The 25,190-nt window shown below is 36.5% G+C and overlaps 1 protein-coding gene across 1 annotated transcript; it reads left to right on the top strand.

The window, feature by feature from the left end:
- The first annotated feature begins 617 nt into the window (after positions 1 to 617).
- On the top strand, positions 618 to 24,518 carry LOC138338742 (uncharacterized). The gene is made up of 6 exons (XM_069289829.1): positions 618 to 858; positions 22,367 to 23,093; positions 23,544 to 23,625; positions 23,766 to 23,932; positions 24,014 to 24,107; positions 24,228 to 24,518. The coding sequence occupies exons 1-6, from the start codon at positions 618 to 620 to the stop codon at positions 24,516 to 24,518; spliced, it is 1,602 nt and encodes a 533-aa protein (XP_069145930.1).
- Positions 24,519 to 25,190: the final 672 nt, after the last annotated feature.

The following is a 25,190-nucleotide window of genomic DNA, read 5'->3' as shown; positions in this document are numbered from 1 at the left end:
TATGCTTCCAGACAGTTGAAAGTTCATGAGAAGAACTACCCAACCCATGACTTAGAATTGGCTGCTATAGTTTTTTCCTTAAAAATATGCTGTCACTATTTGTGTCATTCATGTTGATGTATTCAGTGATCACAAGAGCCTACACTATCTGTTCACTCAGAAAGATCTTAATCTCAGATAAATAAGATGGTTAGAATCTCTCAAGGATTTGAATAAGCATTCTTTACCACCCAGATAAGGCTAATGTGTTTTTTAATGCCTTAAGTAGGTTGTCTATAGGTAGTTCTGCCCATCTTGAAGATGATAAGAAAGAAAAATCAAGATATGGGCGTAGACTTGCACGCTTAGGGGTCCGACTCATGGATTCCATACAAGGAATAATAGTGGTGATAAATGGAGCTGGGTCATCATTAATGTCAGAAGTGATGATTGAGTCTACTTGAAGGTTTCACCATGAAGGGTGTTATGAGATTTGGTAAGACGGGAGACATAGTCCTTGGCATGCTGGTCCATATATAATTTCAAAGAGGATTGGCAAAGTATCTTATGAGGTTGAGCTACCATACAAATTAGTAGAGGTTCATCCGGTGTTTCATGTATCCATGTTGAAAAAGTGCATGGGTGATCCTTCCTTGATCATTCTAACTGAGAATATTGAGATCAAAGATAACTTGTCTTATGAAGAGATTCCGTTGCAAATCCTAGATAGCCAAGTTCGCAAGTTGAAAACAGAAAAGGTAGCATCAGTCAAGGTCCTTTGGAGGAACCAATTTGTTGAAGAAGCTACTTGCGAAGCCGATGATGACATGAAGAAGATAGATCCACATATATTTGAATACGGAGAAAATGCAGACAAAGGTACTAATTTTTTTCTTAGTACTATCTAATTTTGAGTAAGCAAGTTGTTTGGTTGCATTTAATTGTGGCTGTTTGAAGTTGATGTTGCTACCCTAAGTCAAGTAAAAGTAACCACATTCGATTATGAATGTTCCCAAGGGGAAGATATTGTAACATATCGCAGCTAGAAATAACTAGAAAAGAGTTTAAAATATGAAAATAGTTTTTTGAATAAACAAGAAAAATATGGAAAATTTGTCTAAGTAAAAAAATGAGTTTTTGGTCAACCTTAAAACGACCATAACTCCTAGATCAGGATGAGTTAGGAGAATTCAAGATATGATTGGAAATCCTTTAGAATAAACTTTCCAATGCCGCCGAGTTTGCGCAATTTTGATATCGTATGGTGAGTTATGCCTTTTTTTTAAGTTGGGTTGTTCAATTAAGAAAAGTCCAATCCAAATTTTTGGAAGGGAAAAGTTTTATTTTTCATACCTAATTTAATTAATTTGTTTTTAGAAATGAAATTAGGTTAAGACAAGACTTTGTTCAGTTTAGAAAAAATAGAATTCACCCTAGGGCTTAAAGGAGAGAAAAGAAGAGAAAAGACTAGAGAAATTATGCATCACCAAGAACGCTCAAACTTTGCGTGTAGATTTCATCGAGGATGATCACTAAAAAGTTATATGAGATAACATAGTGTTGGGTTAGTTCACCCACGTGCCAATATTTTTTCGTACAACGAATGGAAGTGCAACACTTCAAAAGTTTAAGACGTGTTCTAAAGCCTAAAATGGGTGTAAAAAGGTTTATATACTATTTATAGTCTATTTCAATGTATTAAATTCATTTAGGATGTTTAGGAATCAAAACTTCAAGGAACTTCCATGACGTGCGGAAACTAGTTCAATGATCTGCTAGTGTGCCTTAGCAGATTTGACTAAGTTTTAGGAATCAGAAATTTTTGAATTTTTTTGGAAGGGTGTCTAACACTTATTAGAGTTAGTTCATAGTAAAAACATTCGGGCACGACCCCCCAAGTACAAATCAAGGGCCCTTTGTGAGGACCATTTCTTTTTGGTCGAAGACTGCCCAAGGTAGTGTTCACCAATGACTTTTCATCAATGGACCGTGTTCCAATCGATGAGGCATCAATTTCCCCTCTCTATGGACACTTAAAATATTTCTCAAAGTCCTATTTTTACACGTATGTGAACTCAATTAAATACCAACAGGACGGTTGATCCCATGGTCTGTCGATTGACACACGAGTCGTCGACGGGGTCTCGTTAGTGAGTGGACTCTTTTGCTACTCATTTTAGTTAGGTGGAGTTAATTAAATAGGTAGTTAATTAATTATTTAGGGGTTTAAGAAAGACTCATTAAGTTAATTAACAACCAATATAAAGACACTAAGTAAAATAAACTAACCTAAGCTCTCATAACTCCTAAACACAAACTCTCTTCCTTCTCTCTTCTTTCTCTCTCCCAAGTTGAATAACACCGTAGAAGGTCAAATTCAAAGGGATTCTAGGGATTCAATCAACATGGTTTCTCCATCAATATTCATCAAACATTAAGGTATGGGATTCCTTTCACCTTTGGGACTTTTATTCTCAAAGGGTTCCATCACATTGATTTCAAAAGTATAAAATTCAAATGGATCTTTTCCAATCTCGAAATTGATCCTGTGAACTGCCTTGTTTAATATTTCTTTTGGATATTATGAATATATTAACATGTATTATAACTTAATTCTATTTTTTTATGGATTGGTCTCGTTTGTAGAAGATAACCTATTCCCCTTAACCCTAGGTTGTGATCTTCATATGAATTGTATAATGTTGGTTCAATTACTACTAAATTATGTTATTTCATAAATTATATTTTGATTAATTATAGTCGTATCATTCTAGTTATTGAGTAATAGATCTATATTATGACTTTGACCTAAGTCTCTTATCCTAAACTTTGAACTAGTGATGGATTGTGATGTAGTGATTCAATTGGCTTTGTTGTCATGTTGATTAATGTTGTGTGATTATATTACAAAATTATTGGGTTGAGTTATGTTTTTATGGTAAGACCTTGATGATGGATTATGAACGAGACTTGGTATGTCTTTTGATCTCAACTCTTTACTTCAATTGTGGTTAAATGTGATTAAGTGATGATTATGCATTAAAGTATACCTTGCATTAGGAATGATAGGGTTCGTATGATGTTGAATTAAAATATCTTGACTATGGTTTGTAAGGTGTTGTATAAGATTTAAATGTTACAAGGATGGTGATAACTTATCAATGTGCCTTATCATGATGTGATCATGTAAATATGCTAACCTCACTTATATGAATTCTAATGCAAGGATTATACTCATACAATTCTTATTGAGCTATGATGATGATGATGATTATAAAAGAGATAGACCCTATGACCCAAATTAATCAATGATTATTAATAAAGACATTTCAAAAATGGAATTATCTTAGCAACGAGTGAACTTCACAACGGGAGGTGTTGACTTTACATAGAGGAAGATTCACCCATTAGTTCCACATGAGGTGTTGACTCCCCTATGAGGGATACTCATCTTATGGATTCCCATGAGATGAGGCTCCAATTTCAAAGTGGTATGAAGGCAGTTCATACCTATTTATTAGTTTTTGAACTATGTTGCCCCCATAGGAAGACTAGCTAGCCGATCCACCTAGAAATCTATGTTTATATTTGGTTTTACTTTGCCGGTAGACCACCTTCCATCGGTGTAAGGTTTTACAACACTAGATTCCACACTTATCTCTTGTGTTATATGTCGGTCGCAAGTTTTCCTTAGACTAAAATGAAGTAATGGAGTACAAACCAACTAAGGTGACTTAAGAGGTTTGACTTAGCTTAGGTAGGGGCATGGGACTCTACATACGCCTTGCACTAGTTTACCTCAAAGGAAGATTTAGAAGGTTGTTCTTATATATGAATATGCTTATGATTGTACATGTTATATATATGAAGATATTGTACATTGATGATACTACATGACGATTGGTATCACTTACGAACATGTGTTGAGCTCTATTGCTAAAGTATGATGGTATGTACTCTTAAATGATATGTTATATGTAGTTGGATATTAATCATGGTTATTATTGGGTTTACTTGACTAAGTAAGGTTATGAGGATTTGCTTAGTCATTGTACTTGTTGACTTAATTAGGGTGGATAATTCTTTTGCTTTGGTTATGTTGTAATGAACTCTTATTTATGCTTGTTGCTACTAAAACTTGACAATAGAGTTGAATTGACTAGGTGTCCAGTTATGTGATATGCATGTTGGCTTGACTAAACTTAGTATTGTTTGTCTTGTGATGTACATGCTTATGACTTAATGAATATGTCTTAATGATTGGTATGGACTTCTTTAATGTGCATAAGGCTTTTCAAACTAAATTGCATCCTTAAATGAGTTGTCCCTTTTTAGTATGATTTATGATATGAGTGCATATGATCTCATACTTAGTACAAGTGGTCTACTAACCCTATTTTATCTCTTTTTCCTCAACTCTCTAGGTTTTGGTCGTTGAAGGGATTTGAGACAACTTTGAAGAAGACTTCAAATTCTCAATCATCCAAGTTGGGTAGGTCCTCACTTTATCAGGGCAATGCCTATATGAATCTTATGAAGTTGTTCTAGTTTTAAGAGTCTTATGTTCTTTACTTTTCATTTGAGTACTAAACATTGTGTAGAATATGTGTGGCTTTATTACATTGATATATGGGCTAGGCCCAAATTTTTTTACTCTGGTTAGATGGTTATGAGATGAGACATCCATTTGAGACTATGTTATAACTTATATATCTATGTGCAATGAAAGTAGAAGACTATGTAACCTTTTTTTGTGAAGGGTCTATGTATACTCGATATAAATACTATGTGTATGTAGAGGTATATGTAAACCTCAACGTAGAAGTAATGAAAAGCTTTAAATTTTCCCTATTTTTGACCCATGAATGTTATGATGTAAGCTAATAGTCTAGTATTAGTCGTCAAAGAGGTCGATGACGTTGGGTTATGTCTAGGGGGTGCTCCCCGGATGTGATAAACTTTGTATCGGAGCATGAGGTTGAATATATTTGATTCGACGTCTATCTCAACCACGTCTATGTAGATTCTTACTCATAATTGTGAAGTGCACCACACTAATGTATAAGAACTTATATGATGCTTAGAAAACTCTCACTTTCTTGTAAGTCAAATATCGTGCCTCTAGAATTTTGACTCTATGTGCTCTTAGCATCTAATCCTTTTATTGTGATTATAGGCAATGAATACTCGAAGGAACATGAAACGAAGACTTGAAGAAGAAATTGCCAATGATATTAACCTCAGGCCAATCCTTCTCCTTTGATGGATGGTGACGTAAGTGCTGCCTTTTCCACATGGATCAAGCCAACTACTCAAGCTCAAGCCATGATGGCCCAAGCTAATCGAAAGGTTGTCTCCAAGCAAACTAACAAGTTTGCACCATGGCCTCTCGTTTAAGGGATTTCACTAGGATGAATCCCCCTACTTTCTATCAATCCAAGGTTGAAGAAGACCCCCAAGAGTTCATTGATGAAATCTACAAGATCCTTCATGTTATGGGGTTGATTACTAGTGAGAAAGACGATTTAGATACTTACCAACTCAAGGATGTGGCCCAAATTTGCTATGTACAATGGAGGGACAATAGGCCTTTGAGAGGTTGATCGGTGACTTGAGAGGTGTTCAAAAAGACTTTTCTTGATAGATTTTTCCTACGGAGAAGATGTAACACATTGAATATCCAAGACGTGTTGTAAAGCCTAACATAGGAGTCATAAGGTCTAAGTATTTTTTCTAAGTCCATGTTTAATTAATATAGGTCATTCAGGAGGTTTAAGGACCAAAACGTCCAAGAACGTCCATGACGTTCGAGAAGTTGGTTCAAAGGGTTGTTATTGTGACTTGGCCTATTTGAATAACTTTAAGGAGTCGGAAATGTACAAAAAATTGTAGAAAGGTAGATTATAGGTGTTTGAGTTGTTTCATGGTTAAAATGGTTGAGTATGACTCCCCAAGAACCACCGAAGGGCCCTTTTGGAGGACCCTTGTAGTTTTATGCAACACTGCCTGGCAGTGTGCATCGACGAGACAAAAGACAGACTATCTCTGGATCGATGGGGCGTCTAAGCCATCTTTGTCTCACACTTAGGCTGGTAGAAAAGGCCCCTTTGCCCGCACAGCCTCTGAACTCATCGAAGGAGTGCAGAGGTGCAGGCTATGGTCCATGTGTGGATAGATGGGGCGTAGATGCCACTGTCATCCCACACTTAGAAAATTAGAGGAAGCCCCTCGCCTTCATAGTCTCTGAGCAAGACGTGGAGTGCAGGATGGAATGTCCGTCGACTCACAGACGGCCCGTAAGAGGGGTCTCAGATGTGAGGGTCCTAAGTAGTTGCATGTTCTTAATTTAGTTTATTTAATTAATTAAGTGGTTTAGGGGTTAGTTGGGGATTAAAGGGATAATAATTGAGTTTATTAAGTACCAATATAAATTCCCTCAACCCTCATTAACCTAAAGAGAACTCCCAAATAAACTCTCTTCCTTCTCTCTTATTTCTCTCTCTATATGAACTCACCGTTAAAGACGAGCAAGGATTAGGGTTTGGGGGCTGGAAAGAGACGAATTCACCATCAAATTGTTGTCAAAAGTTCTATTCACCTATGAGACTCTTTTCTCATAGGGTTCCTTCAAAAATAGATTTAAAAAGATGAGTTATGGGTTTCATTCAAATACGAAATTAAAGTTATGGATTGAGTTGTGAATGATTTGTTTAGTTTCTATAGAGTATATTAACATGTGATTAAACTTTTTTATGGTAATTGTTGATGGTTTGGTCTTAATTGAAGAATATGATCCTCCATCCTTGATCCTAGGTAGTGGTCTTGACCTATATTATATTGTGATCATTCAATTGAGTTTGTTTTTTATTAGATTACTATCCTATGGTGTTATTATAATTGAATTAAGATGAATTATAGGCCTATCATGCTATTTCTTGTGATGTGGTTTAGGTTATAAATTGTAAAAGTGAAATTACCCTATGAATCTTGTCTTAAGTTGTGATCTAGTGTCAAATTGTGTTATAGAGATGCATTTGGACTTTTTATCTTAATGGTTATCATTATGTGATGATGTTACTCCCCAAATTTGTTTTATTTATGGGTTAATGCTAAGACCTTGAAGATAGACTATAAGGAACACTTGATAAGGCTTTGAATCTCTATCTTTATTTCCCATTGTGATTAATTGTGTAAAGTCGTGATATTACATTGGAGTATGACTTATACTAGGATTATAGGGTGTTATGATGTTGAGTTCAAATGTCCAGGCTATGTTGTGAGGTTGATTAATGTGTATGGATATAAGGATGGTGAAACCTATCAATGTTCCTTGATATGCTATGAAATGTTAATGTGTTAACCTCACTTATATTAATTGTGATGAAAGGACTTATACTCATACAATTCTTAATGAGCTATTGATGATTATGATTATATAAGGGGTAGACCCTATGTCCTAAATTAAGATAAGATTGATAATTAAAGGCATAATGACATTTCAATAAAGGGACTTAGCTTAGCACCGAGTGAACTTGACAACGGGAGGTGATGATTTCCCAAAGAGCAAGATTTTCCCTATAGTTCTACATGAGACTTGTCTTCCCAAAGAGTGATACTCATCCAATGGATTCCCATAAGAGGAGGCCCCAACTAAAAACTTGTATCAAGAGGGACTATACTATCTCTTAGTTCTTGAACTATGTTGCCCCATGGGAAGACTAACTAGTGGATCCACTTAGAAATCTACGTTTGTGTTTGGTTCTACTTTGGCTTGTAGACCACCTCCGATCGGTGTAAGGGTATACAACGCCAGATTCCACACTTAGATCATGTGGTCTATATCGGTTATGTCAAGTGTTCCCTAAAGTAAAATAAAGTAGGAAGTATAAACTAACTAAGGTGACTTGACATGTTTAACTTAGCCTAGGTAGGGGTATCGGCTCTACCTATGCCTTGCACTAGTTGAATTTGATGGAAGCTTTAGGAAGTTGATATTATGAAACCATAAGATAATGATGTATATAATAATAATATGCCGATGCTTAATGTAAATGTCTATACATGATGATGATGATTCTCTTGATATATGTAGTTGGACTATACTGTTAAAGTTGGACATTGGTTAGTTTTCTTGTTGAGTTTACTTGGTTGGGCAAGGTTATGGGGCTTTGATTGATCATTGCACTTGTTGACTTAATAAGGATTAATGAGTAGTTGTCTTGTTTATTATGATATGATTGACTCTTATTCATTATTGTGATATTATTCTTTGATGTTAGGGTTGTAGTAAATCATGGTTTCAAGTATGTTGGGATTAGTATTACTTGTTGAGATAGTAAGAAGGTTTGATTGGTTGATATGACTTATTTGACTTTACATTAGGACCCTAAAGGGGTAATTTGGCATGTTTTGATAAAAAAGTCATTTTAGCATGTTTTTCTAGTGTATGTGCATAAGATCTCATACTTAGTACATGTGGAGTACTAACCCCATTTTCTTCCCTTTACCCAAACATTTTAGGTTCCGGTCGTTGAACAGTTTGGAAGGCGACATTGCTGAAGGCTTGGATTCAATTTTTCATCAAAGTGAGGTAGGTCCTCAACTTTTGAGGGGAATGCCATTATCTAGCTTACAGATTTTGCTATGAGCTTATTGACTCTATCATTCCTTTCCTTTTTAATTGAATATTATCACCAACTCAGTAAAATCACCATTAAGAACAAGTATCCACTCCCTCGGATTGATGACTTGTTTGATCTACTCCAAGGGTCAGCTATTTTTCTAAGATTGATTGAGATCGCGGTATCACCAACTTAGGGTGAGAGGTGAGGATATACCAAAAAAGGCTTTTCGGACTAGATATGGTCACTATGAGTTCTTAGTAATGTCCTTTGGTCCTACTAATGCCCCGGCGGCATCCATAGATCTCATGAATAGGGTGTTTCAAAGTTACCTAGATTCATTTTTCATTGTCTTCATTGAAAACATCTTAGTTTATTCAAAAAATGAGGGTGAACACATAGACCATTTTAGGGTTGTGATACAAATGCTTAAGGAAAACCAAGCATTTTACAAGTATAGCATATGTGAGTTTTGGTTGAGGTCGGTGGAATTTATTGGTCATATCATCTCTAGTGAGAGAGTTGAGGTTGATCCAAGGAAAACTAAGGTGGTAAAAATTGACCTAGACCATTAACTCCAACCGACATTAGGAGTTTCTTTGGTGTAGAGGGTTATTATCGTAGATTTGTGGATGGTATTGTGTCCATTGTGTCTCCCATGACTACTTTGACCCAAAAGAGTAAGAAATTTGAGTGGTCAGAGGCATGCGAGAGAAGCTTCCAGATCTTGAAATATAGTCTTACTTCACCTCTGGTGTTGACTTTACCGAAGGGTACCAAGGGCTTCATTGTATATTGTGATCCATCCTGAGTGAGTTTAGGGTGTGTGCTTATGCAACATAGGAAAGTGGTAGCCTATGCTTCTAGAAAACTTAAGGTGCATGATAGGAACTATACAACTTATGATCTTGAGTTATCAGCCGTGGTATTTGCCTCGAGAAAATGGAGGCATTACTTGTATGGTGTTCATGGTGATGTGTATACCGACCACAAGAGTCTCCAATGAGTGTTCTCTATCACACCGGCAAGGCCAATATGGTTGCTGATGCTCTAAGTCGTATGACCATGAGTAATGTGTCTCATGTAGATGAAGCCAAGAAAAACCTAGTGAAAGACGTTCATAGATTGGCTAGATTGGGTGTAAGGTTGTAAGATTCTCTTAATTGTGATTTTATGGTCCATCATAATTTCGAGTCATCGTTGGTGGTTGAGGTGAAGTCCAAGCAACACCTTGATCAACCATTGATGGAGTTGAAGGAATCAATTCTCAGCAAGATTAATGAGTCATTCTCCTTAGTGGGGGATGGTGTTTTAAGGTATCAAGGAGGTTTTATGTTACCAATGTAGATGTTTTGAGGAACCAGATCCTTAAGGAAGCTCATGGGTCCCGTCACTCCATTCATTGGGGTTCGACAAAGATGTACCATGACCTTAGGGAAGTGTTTTGGTGGGATGGTTTGAAAAAGGACATAGCAGAATTTGTTGCTAAGTGTCCTAATTGCCAACAAGTGAATGTTGAACACCAAAAGTGGGGTGGTTTACTTCAAGAAATCCAAATTCCTACTTGGAAGTGGGAAGACATAAACATGGATTTTGTGGTAGGTTTGACTCGGACACAAAAGCAATATGACTCCATATGGGTGTGGTGGATAGTTTGAACAAATCCGCTGATTTTATTCCAATCAAGTCTACCTATTCAGCGGAGGATTATGCGAAGATCTACAAAGATGATATTGTGCGTCGCCATGGTATTTTGTTATCCATCATATCGGATAGGGGTGCACAATTTACATCTAGGTTTTGGATATCATTCCAAAAGAGTTGGGTACTAAAGTGAAGTTAATCACCGCTTTTCATCCTCAAAGGGATGGTCAAGCCGAGCGTACTATTCAAACCCTTTATTATATGCTTAGATCTTGTATCATTGATTTAAAGGCAAATTGGGATAAGCATTTGCATTTGGTGGAGTTTGCTTACAGCAATAGCTACCATTCATCTATATATTTGGTTCCTTATTAAGCATTGTATGGTAGGAGATGTAGATCTCCAATTGGATGGCTTGAAGTTGAAGAGTCTTCACTTTTGGGTCTCTATTTGATTTATAAGACTTTGAAGAAGTTTCATATCATAAGGAATTGCTTGAAAACGGCCTATAGCCGGCAAAAGTCTTATGCTGATCATAGGACAAGCGAATTAGAGTTTGAAGAAGGTGATAAGGTGTATTTGAAAATTTCGCTTATGAAAGGGGTGGTTAGATTTGGCAAGAAAGGAAGTTTAGTATTCATTATTTGGGTCCCTATTAAATCTTGAAAAGGGTTGATAAGGTTGCCTGTGAGTTGAAACTCCCAAGTGAATTGGCTTTGGTTCATCCAATTTTCCATGTTTCTATGCTTAAGAAGTGTATCGGTGATCCCGAGTCTATTATTCCTATTAAGGGTCATGATGTGAAGTATATACTCTCTTATAAGGATGTTCCGATTCAAATCCTTGATACATAAGTAAAAAGGTTGAGGAACAAAGAGGTGGCTTCCGTAAAGGTGTTATGGAAGAACCACCTAGTTGAGGGTGCAACATGGGAGACCGAGGCCGAAGTTACAGTGAATTGTCCATATTGACTTGAATATTTAAAATAATTTAAAAAACTCCTATTAATATTTAAAATAATAACTAAAATTGAAGTTGCTGTTGATTTTTGGCGGTTTTGCAAAATGTGCATTGTTTGAGTCATTACGGGGAAGTTACAGTGAATTGTGCATATTGACTTAAAAATTTGAAATTCTTCTTGTTTTGAGTTATGTTGTGCATTTTGATATGGTGAATCTTTATGGAATGATATTGAGCATGTTGGTAAGTTCAGTTGTGGCATAATTGACACATATATGGTATTTGAGCTCATGTTGTTGTGAGAAACAAATTCCTCACATTGTGATTTTGAGCCTTATGTGTGGTACTTGAAATTTTGAGTTGCTATGTGTAAATTTCATGATTGATGTTATAACTCATGTTTTTATTTATTGTTGATTTGCTGGGCTGCTAGTTTTGAGTATATTCCTTCCTTACAAAAGATTTTAGTGTCATTTTGGGATGAATATTCCTAAAGGGAGATAATGTAACACTTCGAAAGTTTAAGAAGTTTCATAAAGCCTAACATAAGTCTAAAAAGGCTTATAAACTTTTAAGGTCTATTTTAATGTATATAAGTCAATTAGGAAGTTTAGGAATCAAAAGGTCAAGGAACGTTTATGACATTTGGAAAGTAGTTCAATGAGGTGCTAATGTGACTTAGCCTATTTGACTAAGTTTTAGGAGTCGGAAATTGATGATTTTTTGTGGAAGAGTGTATTAAACGTATTAGATTTAGTTCATGGTTGAAACTTTTGGGCACGACTCTCTAAAGACCAACCAAGGGCCCTTTAGGAGGACCCTTGCTTTTGGGTCGAAGACTGCCCAAGGTAGTGTGCACCAACGACTTGTCATAACCGGACTGTGTTCCAATCGATTGGGAGTCGATTGCCTCCACCGATGGACACTTAGAATATTTGTCCAAGTCCTGTTTTGACAAGTCTCGCAACTCAATGACGGACAAACAGGATGGTTGGTCCCATGGTCCGTCGATTGACACACGAGGCGTCGACAAGGTCTCATTAGTAAGTGTACTGCATTGCTTCTCCTTTTAAGTTAGTGGAGTTAGTTAAATAGGTCGTTAATTAACAAGTTAGGGGTTTAGGGAAGCCTAATTAATTTAATTAACAACCTATATAAATACCCTAATTTAATTAAACTAACCTATGCTCTCTTAACTCCTAAACCCAAACTCTCTTCCTACCTACATAAAGACCCAAAGTTAATTAAACTAACCTAAGCTCTCATAACTCCTAAACCCAAACTCTTTTCCTTCTCTCTTCTTTCTCTCTACCAAGTGGAAGAACACCATAGAGGGTCAAATTCAAAGGGGTTGTAGGGATGCAATCACCAAGTTTTCTCCATCAATCTTAATCAAACATGAATGTTTGGGATTCCTTCCACCTTTGGGAATTCTTTCCTCAAAGGGTTCCATCAAATTGATTTCAAAAGTATGAAATTCAAGTGGGCCTTTTCCAATGTCGAAATTGATCTTGTGAATTGATTTTTTTTATGATTTATTTTGGATATTATAAATAGATTAACATTTATTATAACTTAATTATGTTATTTCTTGATGTATTGGACTAGTTTGTAGAAGATGACCTATTCCACTTAACCCTAAGTTCTGAAGTTGATATGAATTGTTTAATGTTGGTTTAATTGAACTGGTTATTGGTTGAATTACTACTAGATTATGTTACTGTATCAATTATGAATATATTAGGATGAATTATAGTCCTATCATGCTAGTTCTTGAGTAATTTATCTAGATTATGACTTTGACCTAAATCTCCTATCTTAAGCTTTGAACAAGTGATGGATTGTGATGTGATGATTCAACTGGCTTTGTTGTCATGTTGATAATTGTTGTGTGATGATATTATACAATTATTGGGTTGATTTAATTTTGGATTGTAATACCTTGATGATGGATTATGAAGGAGACTTGGTAAATCTTGTGATCTCAACTCTTTACTTCAATTGTGGTTAAATGTGATTAAGTGATGATGTTGCATTGAAGTATACTTTACATTAGGATTGATAAGGTTGGTATTATGTTGAATTGAAATGTCTTGACTATGGTTCGTGAGGTGTTGGCTAAGATGTAAATATTATAAGGATGGTGATAACTTATCAATGTGCCTTTCATGATGTGATTATGTGAACGTGATAACCTCAATGATATGAATTTTAATGAATGGATTATACTCAAACAATTTGTAACAACCCTAAAAATGCCTATGCTAAATAATGCTTAATGTGTCTAGAATGCCTACGATTAAACTTGATTCACACGGATTGATGTGCGTAGAACCAGTCATCTGAACCCTTGTGACAGCCAAGCCAACTAACTTGGGGAGTTAGTTGAGCTAGGAAAGGTTGGTTCCGTCCATGTAGGTTTCCCGAATATGAAGATTTACCTAAATGAGTCTTTACCAGATTTAAAAACCAAAAATCTTATGTTTGGAGGGTTTAGGGGTAAAATGGTCTTTCCCCAGGCTAAGGCTAGTTTCGTACTTATCCTAAATGTGTATTTAATTATATAATTAATAAGGTGGAGGGGTATTTTTTGGAGAGTGGGCCGAAAATTGAACTTGAAGTGAAGTCTTGCTCCACCTGAGTTCGAACCTAGGTAGAAGCAATTGATTAAATTGTTTTTTATTTAAGTTGGTAAATTAATGTATTTGGTTACTATTTATTATTTATTGTCTTATTTAAGGTAAAAGGTAAATCTGATTTTTTACCATTTAATAAAACCTTATTTCACTATGTCCTAAACTAGACTACTAAGCCTAAGAAAACTCTCATATCTCACTTTCATATCTCTCTCTCATGTATCTCATTCTCTTTCACATTCTCTCTTCCAAAATAAAGTAAAGAACAGAAAATTTATAAAGTTCTTCACACTTGAAGAACTCACAACTAAAAATAAAATCAAACGCTAAGCATCATTAGGCAAAGGGAGGGTTTTCGGTCGAAAGTTTGGTGTTGAAACTTAGTTTTGGATGTGAGTGTTGGAGATGGTTTGGGAATCAAATTCAAGGTTTGAACTTCATAAAAGATATTGGTTCTCTTCTCTCTTGGTCCCTTTCCCAAGATACCCCTTAAGGTTCAGTATATTCTAATCCGATAACTAGGATTGTTCCTTGTTGCATGTCCTTATCACTAGCTCCCGTTAATTCGTAGGTTGGGTATGTTTTCTGGTAGATAGTAGGCAGGTAATGTGTTTTCGTGATGAATATGCTCATGATTGTGTGTTTGGAGTCATATGAATGACAATCTATGTTTTCCAAATATATGACTTACGTGCATTTGGGTGTATTGTTGTGACAATTGATCACGGATTTGGACTTGAAATGGCATGTTAGTTATTTGTATTTTATGTACAAATGTTTATGTAAATCAGATGTTCATATGAAGTGCAATGTGGCTGAATTGAGTGAGAAACTCTTGGCAAAACAAATCCATTAAATTGCACCTAAAACGTTATAAATGAACCATGAAAATTCCCTAAGAACTAATTTGTAATTTGATGAAAAAGATGTTGACAGTTACAAAAAAAATTGCAGCCATAAGTTGATGAATTTTGGTCAAGTTAAAATGTTTTAAAATATCATAAAAATGAAGAAAGATAAGTGAGGTCATTGAGGGTCGAACTCGTGACTTCACCATGTTAAAACCCATGAAAATAAGTGAGTTAAAAGCATTGTGCTGAGGGGGATTCGTACGTGGTCTTGGCTGGAAAATTAAATCATGAAAACAAGAAATGAGATGAGTGAGATTTGAACCAACAACCTCTCAGATAGACTTAAGGAAATTAGAAGAAAATAAATGTTGAGGTGTGTGGGAATCAAACCCACGACCTCTAGGCTGATTTAGGATTAAAGTGAAAAATAAAGTGAGGTTGTGGGGATTCGGACCCACACCCTCATGGTCAAATTGAAAAAGTTAAGGAAAAAGAAATTAAAATAAAAGGGGTTGTGGGGGTTCGATCCCACAACCCCTGGGCCAAGAAAGAGTAAATTTAATGAAAAGAAATTAAAAGGAAAAGAAGATGTTGGGGCTTAATTTTGGGTCCTCAATCCGTGTGGATCAAAATAAAATAAATTAAAAATGTAAGTGTTCTCCAAGGGATTCAAAATCGGGTTCCTTTCCCAAATTTTGTATTGATACATAAGTCATACGTGAAGTAAATGTTCAAGAATAATGTTGTCTACTTAGGTCGAAATCGAGATCTTGTCATTCATACAAGATGCATAAGTCTTGTACCATATTATCTTAGAAAGATATGAATAACTTAAACGAACTATGAATGAAGACTCATAGTTTGTATGTATAGCCCCATAAGTCTAGTATACATTTAAAAATAAGTGAACCTAAGATGTATGTAATGAAATGATGTAAACCTATAAGGGTTAAGTACGAGTGTAAAACACACTAAATTACCAAGTGCATTGTCATACGATGAAATGAATATTATATAATTAAATGATGAAACCCTAGAAGGGTTAAGTAAGAGTGTCAAACACACAAATGGCCAAGTGCATTTGCATATGATGAAATGATAATTCACGTAAAAAGTGGTCAATAATTATAAAGATAAAATGTTCTAATGTTAATGAATGTGGTGACAACAAGATACGAGGCTAATGTTAAAGATGAGTGAAATCTCAAATGATCCTAAGTAAACGTTATCAAAATGTACTCACCTATGAGAGCGTAAAGTTAATGAAAAGAGCAGTGTCTATGAACACTCTAATGGAAGTATTGAGAATAATGTGTACTTAATACTAATGATGAGATGATAAATCATCAATTGAGCTACGATGTCCTCGTATTAGAAGACATATTCCATTACGTATGGGTTGAATATAATGGAACTTTATATTAAGCACCGAAAGGATAGCTATAAGCGGTAATGCCTTCTTTCGGGAAGGGTGGAGGGTCACGTAACTATCATAAGATGAGATTGTTCGGCATGCCGGGTATGGGTCTCCTCATATCTCCTAGTCTTCGAACCTATACTGCTAGTATAGGGATCTGGCGCGGTTCAATTCCCATGTACGCTAGCGTTTTTTGGGTCACGTTGGCCGATAATTTCACCTTTTTTCAATGTAGGGGAGACACTGGATTTCGTGATGCTCACATTATATAGGTCGGTTAAAGTTAAAATTCCCAATGAATGAATGAGGCAAGCCTCAAAAGATGCACATAATGAAATGAATGACACCAAAGGTGTTAGGATAGGATAATCTAGAGGTGAACTAGACATAAGTTATGAAACTAGGTAGTTCTTGATCATTGCACAACAAACCTGATGAAAGTCTTAAACTATATTCTAGGTATAGCTGGTGTTCACACTAGCCTATGAACGAAATGAAGTGAAGTACGTATGAATGAATGAAGCAGACTCTGTGTTTGCTAAAGAAGGCTCCCTAATTAAGGTTCCATATGTTGAGCCCTCATTTTGGAAAGTCTTAATTTCAAGTCCATGATTCCAAGGTCCCATGGCATATGAATGAATGATATAAAAGATGTTATGTTCTATATGTAAAACGATATGTACTATGTGTAAGATGTTATGTGCTATATGCAAAACGATATGTGCTATGTGTAAGATGTTATGTGTGGTGTGCAATATGATACGTATGATGATGCATGTTACTCTCATGGCATGACTTTCCTAATCCAAATTTGGAAAGCTCACTAACTTTCCAAATGTCATTTTGGCAAGTCCACTGACTTGACTTTCCATAATCATGTTATTAGGAAAGAGTTGTTCTTACTCATACATGTCCTTAGTGTGTGCTTGGATATACCTATACTTAGTACAAGTGTGTACTAATCCCATCAAATTCTACAATTTTAGGTGCAGGCACATGTGGAAGCTAGAGGTTATAGGTTTACGTTGCAGCTATCCGGACGTGGAGCTTTCATTCGGACATGGTAGGACCTCATGATTTCGATGATGTCTACCGTTATTATTTATCTTAGATGTAGGCTATAACTGGTGGAGCATGTCTCACTAGTGTTTCTTTCCACTTTTTTCAAACTTTGTATTGGTGTCATTTTGGCAAAAATACGTTTAATAAAATTATGAACTGATTCATTCATTTGATTATCTCCTTATTATATGGTTGACATGTGAACACCTATGATGTTAAGAAGTACGCATACATGTATGTTAAGAAACAAAAAGTTTTAATTTTTTCTTCTAAAATTAACCTAGATGAACTAATGATGACGTATGTAGGCTTGTCTGCGACCTCTGAGAGGTCAATGACGCCGGTCTTGTCTGGGGTCTAGACTTCTGGTGTGACAAATTCTTATTGAGCTATGATGATGAATATGATTATTATACAAGGGATATACCATGTCACCTACATTAAAAAATGATGATTAATAAAGATATTAAAGACACTTCAACAAGGGACTTAGCTTAGCACCGAGTGAACTTGATAATGGGATGTGTTGACTTTTCATAGAGGAAGATTAACCCAATCGTTCCAAATGAGGTGTTGACTCCCCTATGAGAGATACCCATTTTATGGATTTCTATGAGATGAGGCTCCAATTGACAACTGGCATGTAGAGAGTCCATACGTATCTCTTAGTTCTTGAACTATGTTATCCCATAGGAAGACTAGATAGTGGATCAACCTATAAAGTTATGGTTATGTTTGGTTTTACTTTGGCCAGTAGACTACCTTCCATTGGTGTAAGGTTTTACAACACCAGATTCAACACTTAGCTCTTGTGGTCTATTTTGGTTAAGGCAAGTGTTCACAAAACTAAAATGAAGTAATGGAGTACAAAAAAACTAAGGTGACTGAAGAGGTTTGACTTAGCATAGTGTAACAACCCTAAAAATTGATATCTTAAGTAATGTTTCATGTGTCTAGAGCGCCTACGATTAGAGCGGGTTCACACAGATTGATGCGCGTAGAACCAGACCTCTAAACCCTTGCGACATCCAAGCCAACTAACTTGGGGAGTTAGTTGATCTAGCAAAGGTTGGGTTCATCCATGTAGAGCTATCGAATATGAAGATTTACTCGGATGAGTCTTTACCGAGCTTTAATAGGGGACATCTTAAGTTTGGAGGGTCTAGGGGTAAAATAGTACTTTTATAGGCTAAGTGTAGTATCATTATTACCTTAAATATGTAATTAATTATTAAATTAATAAGGTGGAGGGGTATTTTGGATAGATAGGGCCGAAATTACCCTTTTAGCAAAATCTTGCTCCATCCTGGTTCGAACCTAGGTGGGAGCAAGGATTTAATTTGTTTTATTTAAATTGATAAATTAATATTATTAATTAATATTTAATAGATGATTTAAGAAAAAGGAAAATCAGATTTTAAATATTAATTATTATTTATTAATTAATATATTTTATTTGACTAGTCTTGCCTAAGAGTCCTAGTTGACTAAGTCTAAACTACTTCACCTCTTTCAACTCTCTTTCACGTTTAACTCTCTCTCACGTCAATATCTGTCTCTTTCTTTTCACGTTCTCTCTTCTTAAACAAAACACAATAACTGAAGAGCAGCCAAAAGTTCTTCACACTTGAAGAACTTTCACGTTAAAAACATATACGAAACGTTAACCAATAACGTAAGGCAAAAGGAAGGGTTTTCCGTTGTGTTTTGCGTTAAGGTTTTGAGACTTGGACGTGAGTTTGGAGAAGTTCTTTGGGAAGAAAGTTCAAGGGTTGAACAAGGTGAAATAAGGTATAGGTTTTCTTACTCTTGGTCCCTTTCCCAAGAGACCGTTATGTCTTAGATGAATCTACTCCGAAAACTGGGGTTGTTCCCAATTACATGTTCCCTGTCACTAGCTCCCAATGATCTTAGATTGGTATGTCTGCTGGTAGATTAGGCGTGTAATGTGATTTTTGTGATTAATATGTTCATGAAACTATGATCGGAATTGTATAACTGATAATTTATGACTTCTGAAATTATGTGAAAAATTGTGTGTGCAATATGTAAGCCGTGACATATATTGTTTGTTTGAAGGTCAAAATGACATGTTTTATGGTTGTATTTGATGTGCACAAACTTGTATAAATCATGTTAATATGAGGTGTAATATGGCTGATTAGAGTGGAAAAACTCTTAGCTAAATGTAACTACGAAACTACACCTAAAACATACTAAATGATCCATGAATTTCCCTAAGAACTATGTATAAATATTGATAAAAAGGAGTTGAAAGACATGACCAAATTTCCAGCATTTTATAAGCTTTGTTTCGGCCAAACAAGTATGAACAAATCTGAAATTTAAATGAGTATGAAATAGGTAAGGTCTCTAGGGACTGAACCCGAGACCTCACACAAAAAAAATCATTAAACAAATAAACGAGTGAATGGGGTTAAAGGGAATTGAACTTGGGTGACCTTGACTGAAAATGATAATATTTCACTAAGGCATATTTTAATTAATTAACATAAAAAAGAGTGCGGCACACGAGATTCGAACCCGAGTGCCCTTAGTCGACTCTCCTAAGCCTAAAACTGAAATAAAGAAATGAGAGGGGTGGGATTCAAACCCACACCCTCTCAGTTAAACAAGAGAGTAAAGAGAAAAATAATGGAGAAAATAAATGTGGACAATGGGGATTGAACCCCCAAACTCTTGAATGGATGAGAGAGTTAGGAGAAAAACAAAGGAGAAAATAAATGTGGAGAGTGGGGATTGAACACACAACCTCTTGGATAGGTGAGAAAGTTAAGAGATAAATTAAAAGAAAAACATAAGTCTTGTGCCACATAATGTTAGGTAAACATGAATCACTTAGACAATATCTGAATGAAGCCTCATGGCTTGTATGTATGTACTCATAAGTCTAGCATATGTTTAAAAGTAAGTGAGCCTAAGATGTATTTGAAAAAATTATGTAACCCTAGAAGGGTCAAGTAAGAGTATGAAACACACTAAACGGCCAAGCACATTGACATATGATGAAATGAACATTCACGTGAAGGGGTGAGTAATTATAAAAACTAAATGTGTTAAAGTTAATGAATGAGGTGACAATATCATAAAAGGCTAAAGTGATATATGAGAGCAATCTCAACTGAGCCTAAGTAAATGTTACAAAAACGTACTCACTTATGAGAGTGTACAGCTAACGAGGAGATCAGACTCTATGAACACTCTAATGAAGGTATTGAAGTTAATGTATACTTAATACTAATGATGAAATGAGAAATCATCTAATGAGTTATGATGCCCTCATGTTAGAATCCAGCTTCAAGATGTATGAGTTGAATGTCATGGAACTTCATACTGAGCACCGATAGGCTAGCTATAAGTGGTGATACCTTCCTTCGAGAATGGAGGAGGTTCACGTAACTCTCATGATATGAGACTCTCCAGCATGTCGGGTATGGGTATCCTTATATCTCCTAGTCATTGAACCTATATTGCCAATATAGGGATCTAGCAAAGTTCAATTCCCTATATACACTAGCATGTTTTTGTTAACTTTGGCCGGTGATTCCACCTCTTACCGGTGTGGGGATAACACACTGGATTTCATGATGCTCACATGATCTATGTAGGTTAAGGATAAAGAACCTAAAGAAAAAATGAGGTCAGCCTCAATAATGCACATAATGAAATGAACGATACCAAAGGTGTTACGATAGGATAATCAAGAGTTGAGCTAGACTTAAGTAATAAAATTAGGTTATTCTTCGTCATTGCACAGCAACCCCGATGAGAGTCTTAAACTACATCCTAGGTATGATTGGTGTCTAGACTAGTATATGAAAGAATAAAAATGAAGTATGCATGAATGAATAAAACAAACTCTGTGTTTGTCAAAGAAGGCTTCGTAGTTGGTTACCATACGTTGAGCCCTCATTTTTGGAAGTCCAAATGTCAAGTCCATCATTCCAAGGTCTCATGGCATATGAAAGAATGATATGAACTACATGATATAATATGTGCAATGAGTTATATGTTGCTTGTAAAATGATAAGTATGATGATGAATGTTACTCTCATGGCATGACTTTCCTAATCCAAATCTGGCAAGTCAAATGACTTTCCTAATCCAAATCTGGCAAGTCCAATGAATTTCCTAATCCGAATTTGGCAAGTCCACTGACTTTCCTAATCCAAATTTGGCAAGTCCGCTGACTTGACTTTCTATAATTCATATAATTAGGAGAGAGATCTTCTTAATCATGCATGTCCCTGGTGTGTTCTTGCATATACTCATATTTAGTACAAGTGTTTACTAATCCCATACAACTTTATGCTTTTAGGTGCAGCCACAGGCGGATGCTAGAGTTTATGATACGACGCTGCAGCTAAGTGGAGGTGGAGCATTCATCCAGACTTGGTAGGCCCTCGTGCTTTCGAGGATGCTTGCCCATTATATTCTAGCTTATATATAGGTTTGAGTTAGTGGATTATATCCCAGTAGTGTTTCATTTCCCTTTTCATTTAAGACTTTGTATTGGTGCCGTTTTGGCAAGGATACGTTTAAATGCAATTATGAACTGCTTCTTTCATTTGATTATTTCTATATTAGATGGTTGATTTGTTAACTCCTATGTTAAGCATAATGTGTTACACATAAAATAAGAAAACAAAAAGTTCAAATTTTTCGCTAAAATTAACCTAGATGATCTAACGATGACATATGTAGGCTTTTCTGCGACCTCTGAGAGGTCAACTATGTTGGTCTCGTCTGGGGTCTAGATTCTGATTGTTAAAAAGTTGGTATCATATCCGTAGGTTAAATTCCGAGGATAGTAAGTTTACATCAACCACATTGAGTATTTTCTAAGTCATGATAGTGAAGTGCACCACTATCCAGAATTAGGAGTGCATGATGCGTAGGAAAAGTTCCCTTCTTCTAATCTTATCGTGCCTTTTCAAATGTCTGATTTCTTGATGTTATGAACGTTTCTAACATCAATTCGTATTGTTTACATTAAATAAACACTAGAAGGAATGCTGGTCAAATGAGAAGAGGAGTAGCTTTTGGGGGTAACCAAGTTCCATCCCAGGCTCCAACTTAGGGTTGGTCATTCCAGTTAACCCAGCTTGGTTGAATCATGTGGAGGTTCAGACTGCTCTAGCTAAGATGGATCAAGTTAACACTATACCGGTCCAGGCTATGATCGCCTAGGCCAACAGACAGGATGTTCAGCAGGGGAACCCACTCGTACGTACAATGGCAGACAGACTATGGGATTTTACGAGGGTTTTTCTTCCATTGCTGCCCTACTCATAGCTTTGATGAAGAAGAAAGTCAAGTTTGAATGGGTGCAAACTTTTGAGAAGAGTTTCCACAAGCTCAAGGACAGACTCGCTTTAGCCCCGGTGCTTACTTTACCTAAGTATGGAGAGAATTACACTATTTATTGTGATACATCTAGGGTTGGTTTGGGTTGTGTTCTTATGAAGGGTGGTAAGGTGATAGCTTATGCGTCCAAACAGCTCAAGGTTCATGAAAAGAATTATTCCACTCATAACCCAAAGTTGGAAGTTGTAGAGTTTGCACTGACATTGTGGAGGCACTACTTGTATGGATTGCATGCGCATGTGTTCACAGACCACAAAAGTCTCAAGTACGTGTTCACACAGAGGGAGTTGAATATACGTCAGTGGAGGTGGTTAGATCTGTTGAAGGACTACGAAATAATTGTCCACTACCATCCGCGTGAGGCTAATATTGTAGTTGATGCATTGAGTAGGATGACCATGGGAAGTGAAGCCCACGTTGAGGATGAGAAGAAGGAGTTGGTGAAAGATGTACACAGAATGGCCAGACTGGGCGTGCGGTTGGTTGATACTACTAGTGGGGGTGTTCAGTTCATCCTAGTTCTGAATTATTATTGGTAGGTTAAGTCAAGAGGGTCAACATCTTGATCCGGTGTTGATGGATTTGAAGGAGTCAGTGTTGGTAAAGATGAATCATTCTTTTGTATTGGGAGGTGACGGCATACTTAGGTACTAGGACAGGTTGTGTGTACCAGATGTGGATGATTTGCGGATAAAAATTGTTGCAGAGGCCCATGGTTCCAAATATTTGATACATCTAGGTTCCAAAAAGATGTATCATGACCTTAAGCAGATTTATTGGTGGGATGCCATGAAGAAGGCATTGTTGAATATATGGCCAAGTGTCCTAATTGTCAACAGGTTAAGGCAGAACATCTTAGGCATGTTGTTCTTACTTAGATGATCAAGGTTCCGACTTGAAAGTGGGAGGCAATTAATATGGACTTCATGGTTGGTCTTTCAAAAACTAGGAGACAACATGACTCCATATGGGTTATTGTGGACAGGATGACTAAGTCTGTGCACTTTATCCCTATAAAGTCTACTTATAGAGCTGAGGATTATGTGAGACTCTACATTGATGAGATTGTGAGATATCATGGGATTTCTATGTCTATCATTTAAGATAGAGGAACTTAGGTCACTTCACATTTGTGGAGATCCTTCCAGAAGAGATTAGGATTACAGGTGTGCTTAGTACTGCCTTTTATCCTTAGTCTGATGGGCAGGCAGAGCGCACCATTCAGACATTGGAAGATATGTTGAGGGCGTGTATGATTGACTTCAGGTGTAGCTGGGACGACCATCTGCCTTTGATTGAGTTCTCGTATAATAATAGCTATCACTCCAGCATTGGGATGGAACCATTTGAGGAGCTATATAGTAGAAGCTGTAGGTATCTAGTTGGGTGGTTCGACATTGGAGAGTAATCCATTTTAGGTCCATAGATCATTCATGAGGCCTTAGTTATGGTCAGGGTGATCAGGGACAGGTTGGCTACTGCTTACAGTCGGCAGAAGTATTATGCAGACAACACAAAATGGCCCTTAGAGTTTGATGTTAGTGACCAGGTCTATTTGAAGATATCACCTACGAAGGAGGTGATGAGGTTTGGCAGGAAGGGGAAGTTGATTCTGAGGTATGTTGGGCCATATGAGATCCTACAGTGTGTTGGTGAGGTGGCCTATTAGTTGGCATTGCCTGCGGAGCTAGCTTCTGTTTATCCAGTCTTTCATGTTTCTATGCTAAAGAAGTACCTAGGTGATCCAGCATCGATTCTACCGGTTGATGGTTTGGGGGTCGATGAAGACTTGTCCTATGAGGAGGTGCTTGTTAAGATTTTAGACCGACAGATCAAGCGGCTGAGGAACAAGGAGATTGCCACAGTGAAGGTGTTGTGGAGGAATTATCTTGTTGAGGGTGCTACGTGGGAGGCCGAGGAAGATATGAGATCCCGCTACCCTCATCTTTTCAGCTCTTGAGGTTAGAATTCCTACTCTTAAGTCTAAGTTTCATTATCTCTCCATTTTTTGTTGTTATTGCTTGATTGTGTATAGTAATTATGTTATGATCTGACTGCATTACGCTAGATAGTTAGTAGTGCCATTCAGGGACCAATGTTCCTAAGGGCGGATAATGTAACAACCCTAAAAATAAATATGCTAAGTAATGCTTAATGTGTCTCCAATGCCTACGATTAAACCGGGTTCAAACGGATTGATGCGCGTAGAACCAGACCTCTGAACCCTTGGGACATCCAAGCCAACTAACTTGGGGAATTAGTTGAGCTAGGAAAGATTGGGTCCACCCATGTAGGGCTCCCAAATATGAAGATTTAATCGGATGAGTCTTTACCAAACTTAAAAAGGGGAAATCTTATGTTTGGAGGGTCTAGGGGTAAACCGATCTTTTTCTAGGCTAAGGGTAGTATTGTAATTACCCTACATATGTAATTAATTATTAAATTAATAAGGTGGAGGGGTATTTGGATAGAGAGGGCCGAAATTACCCTTTAGGCAAAATCTTGCTCCACCCAGGATTGAATCTAGGTTGGAGCAATGATTTAATTTATTTTATTTAAATTGGTAAATTAATATAATAAATTAATATTTAATAGTTGATTTAAGAAAAAGGAAAATAAGATTTTAACTTTT

The sequence above is a fragment of the Solanum lycopersicum genome, chromosome 10 (assembly GCF_036512215.1).
Source record: "Solanum lycopersicum chromosome 10, SLM_r2.1".
In the NCBI taxonomy this organism is placed as follows: domain Eukaryota; kingdom Viridiplantae; phylum Streptophyta; class Magnoliopsida; order Solanales; family Solanaceae; genus Solanum; species Solanum lycopersicum.
Note: the sequence above shows the minus strand (reverse complement) of the source record. Positions and strands in the feature narration are given on the sequence as shown.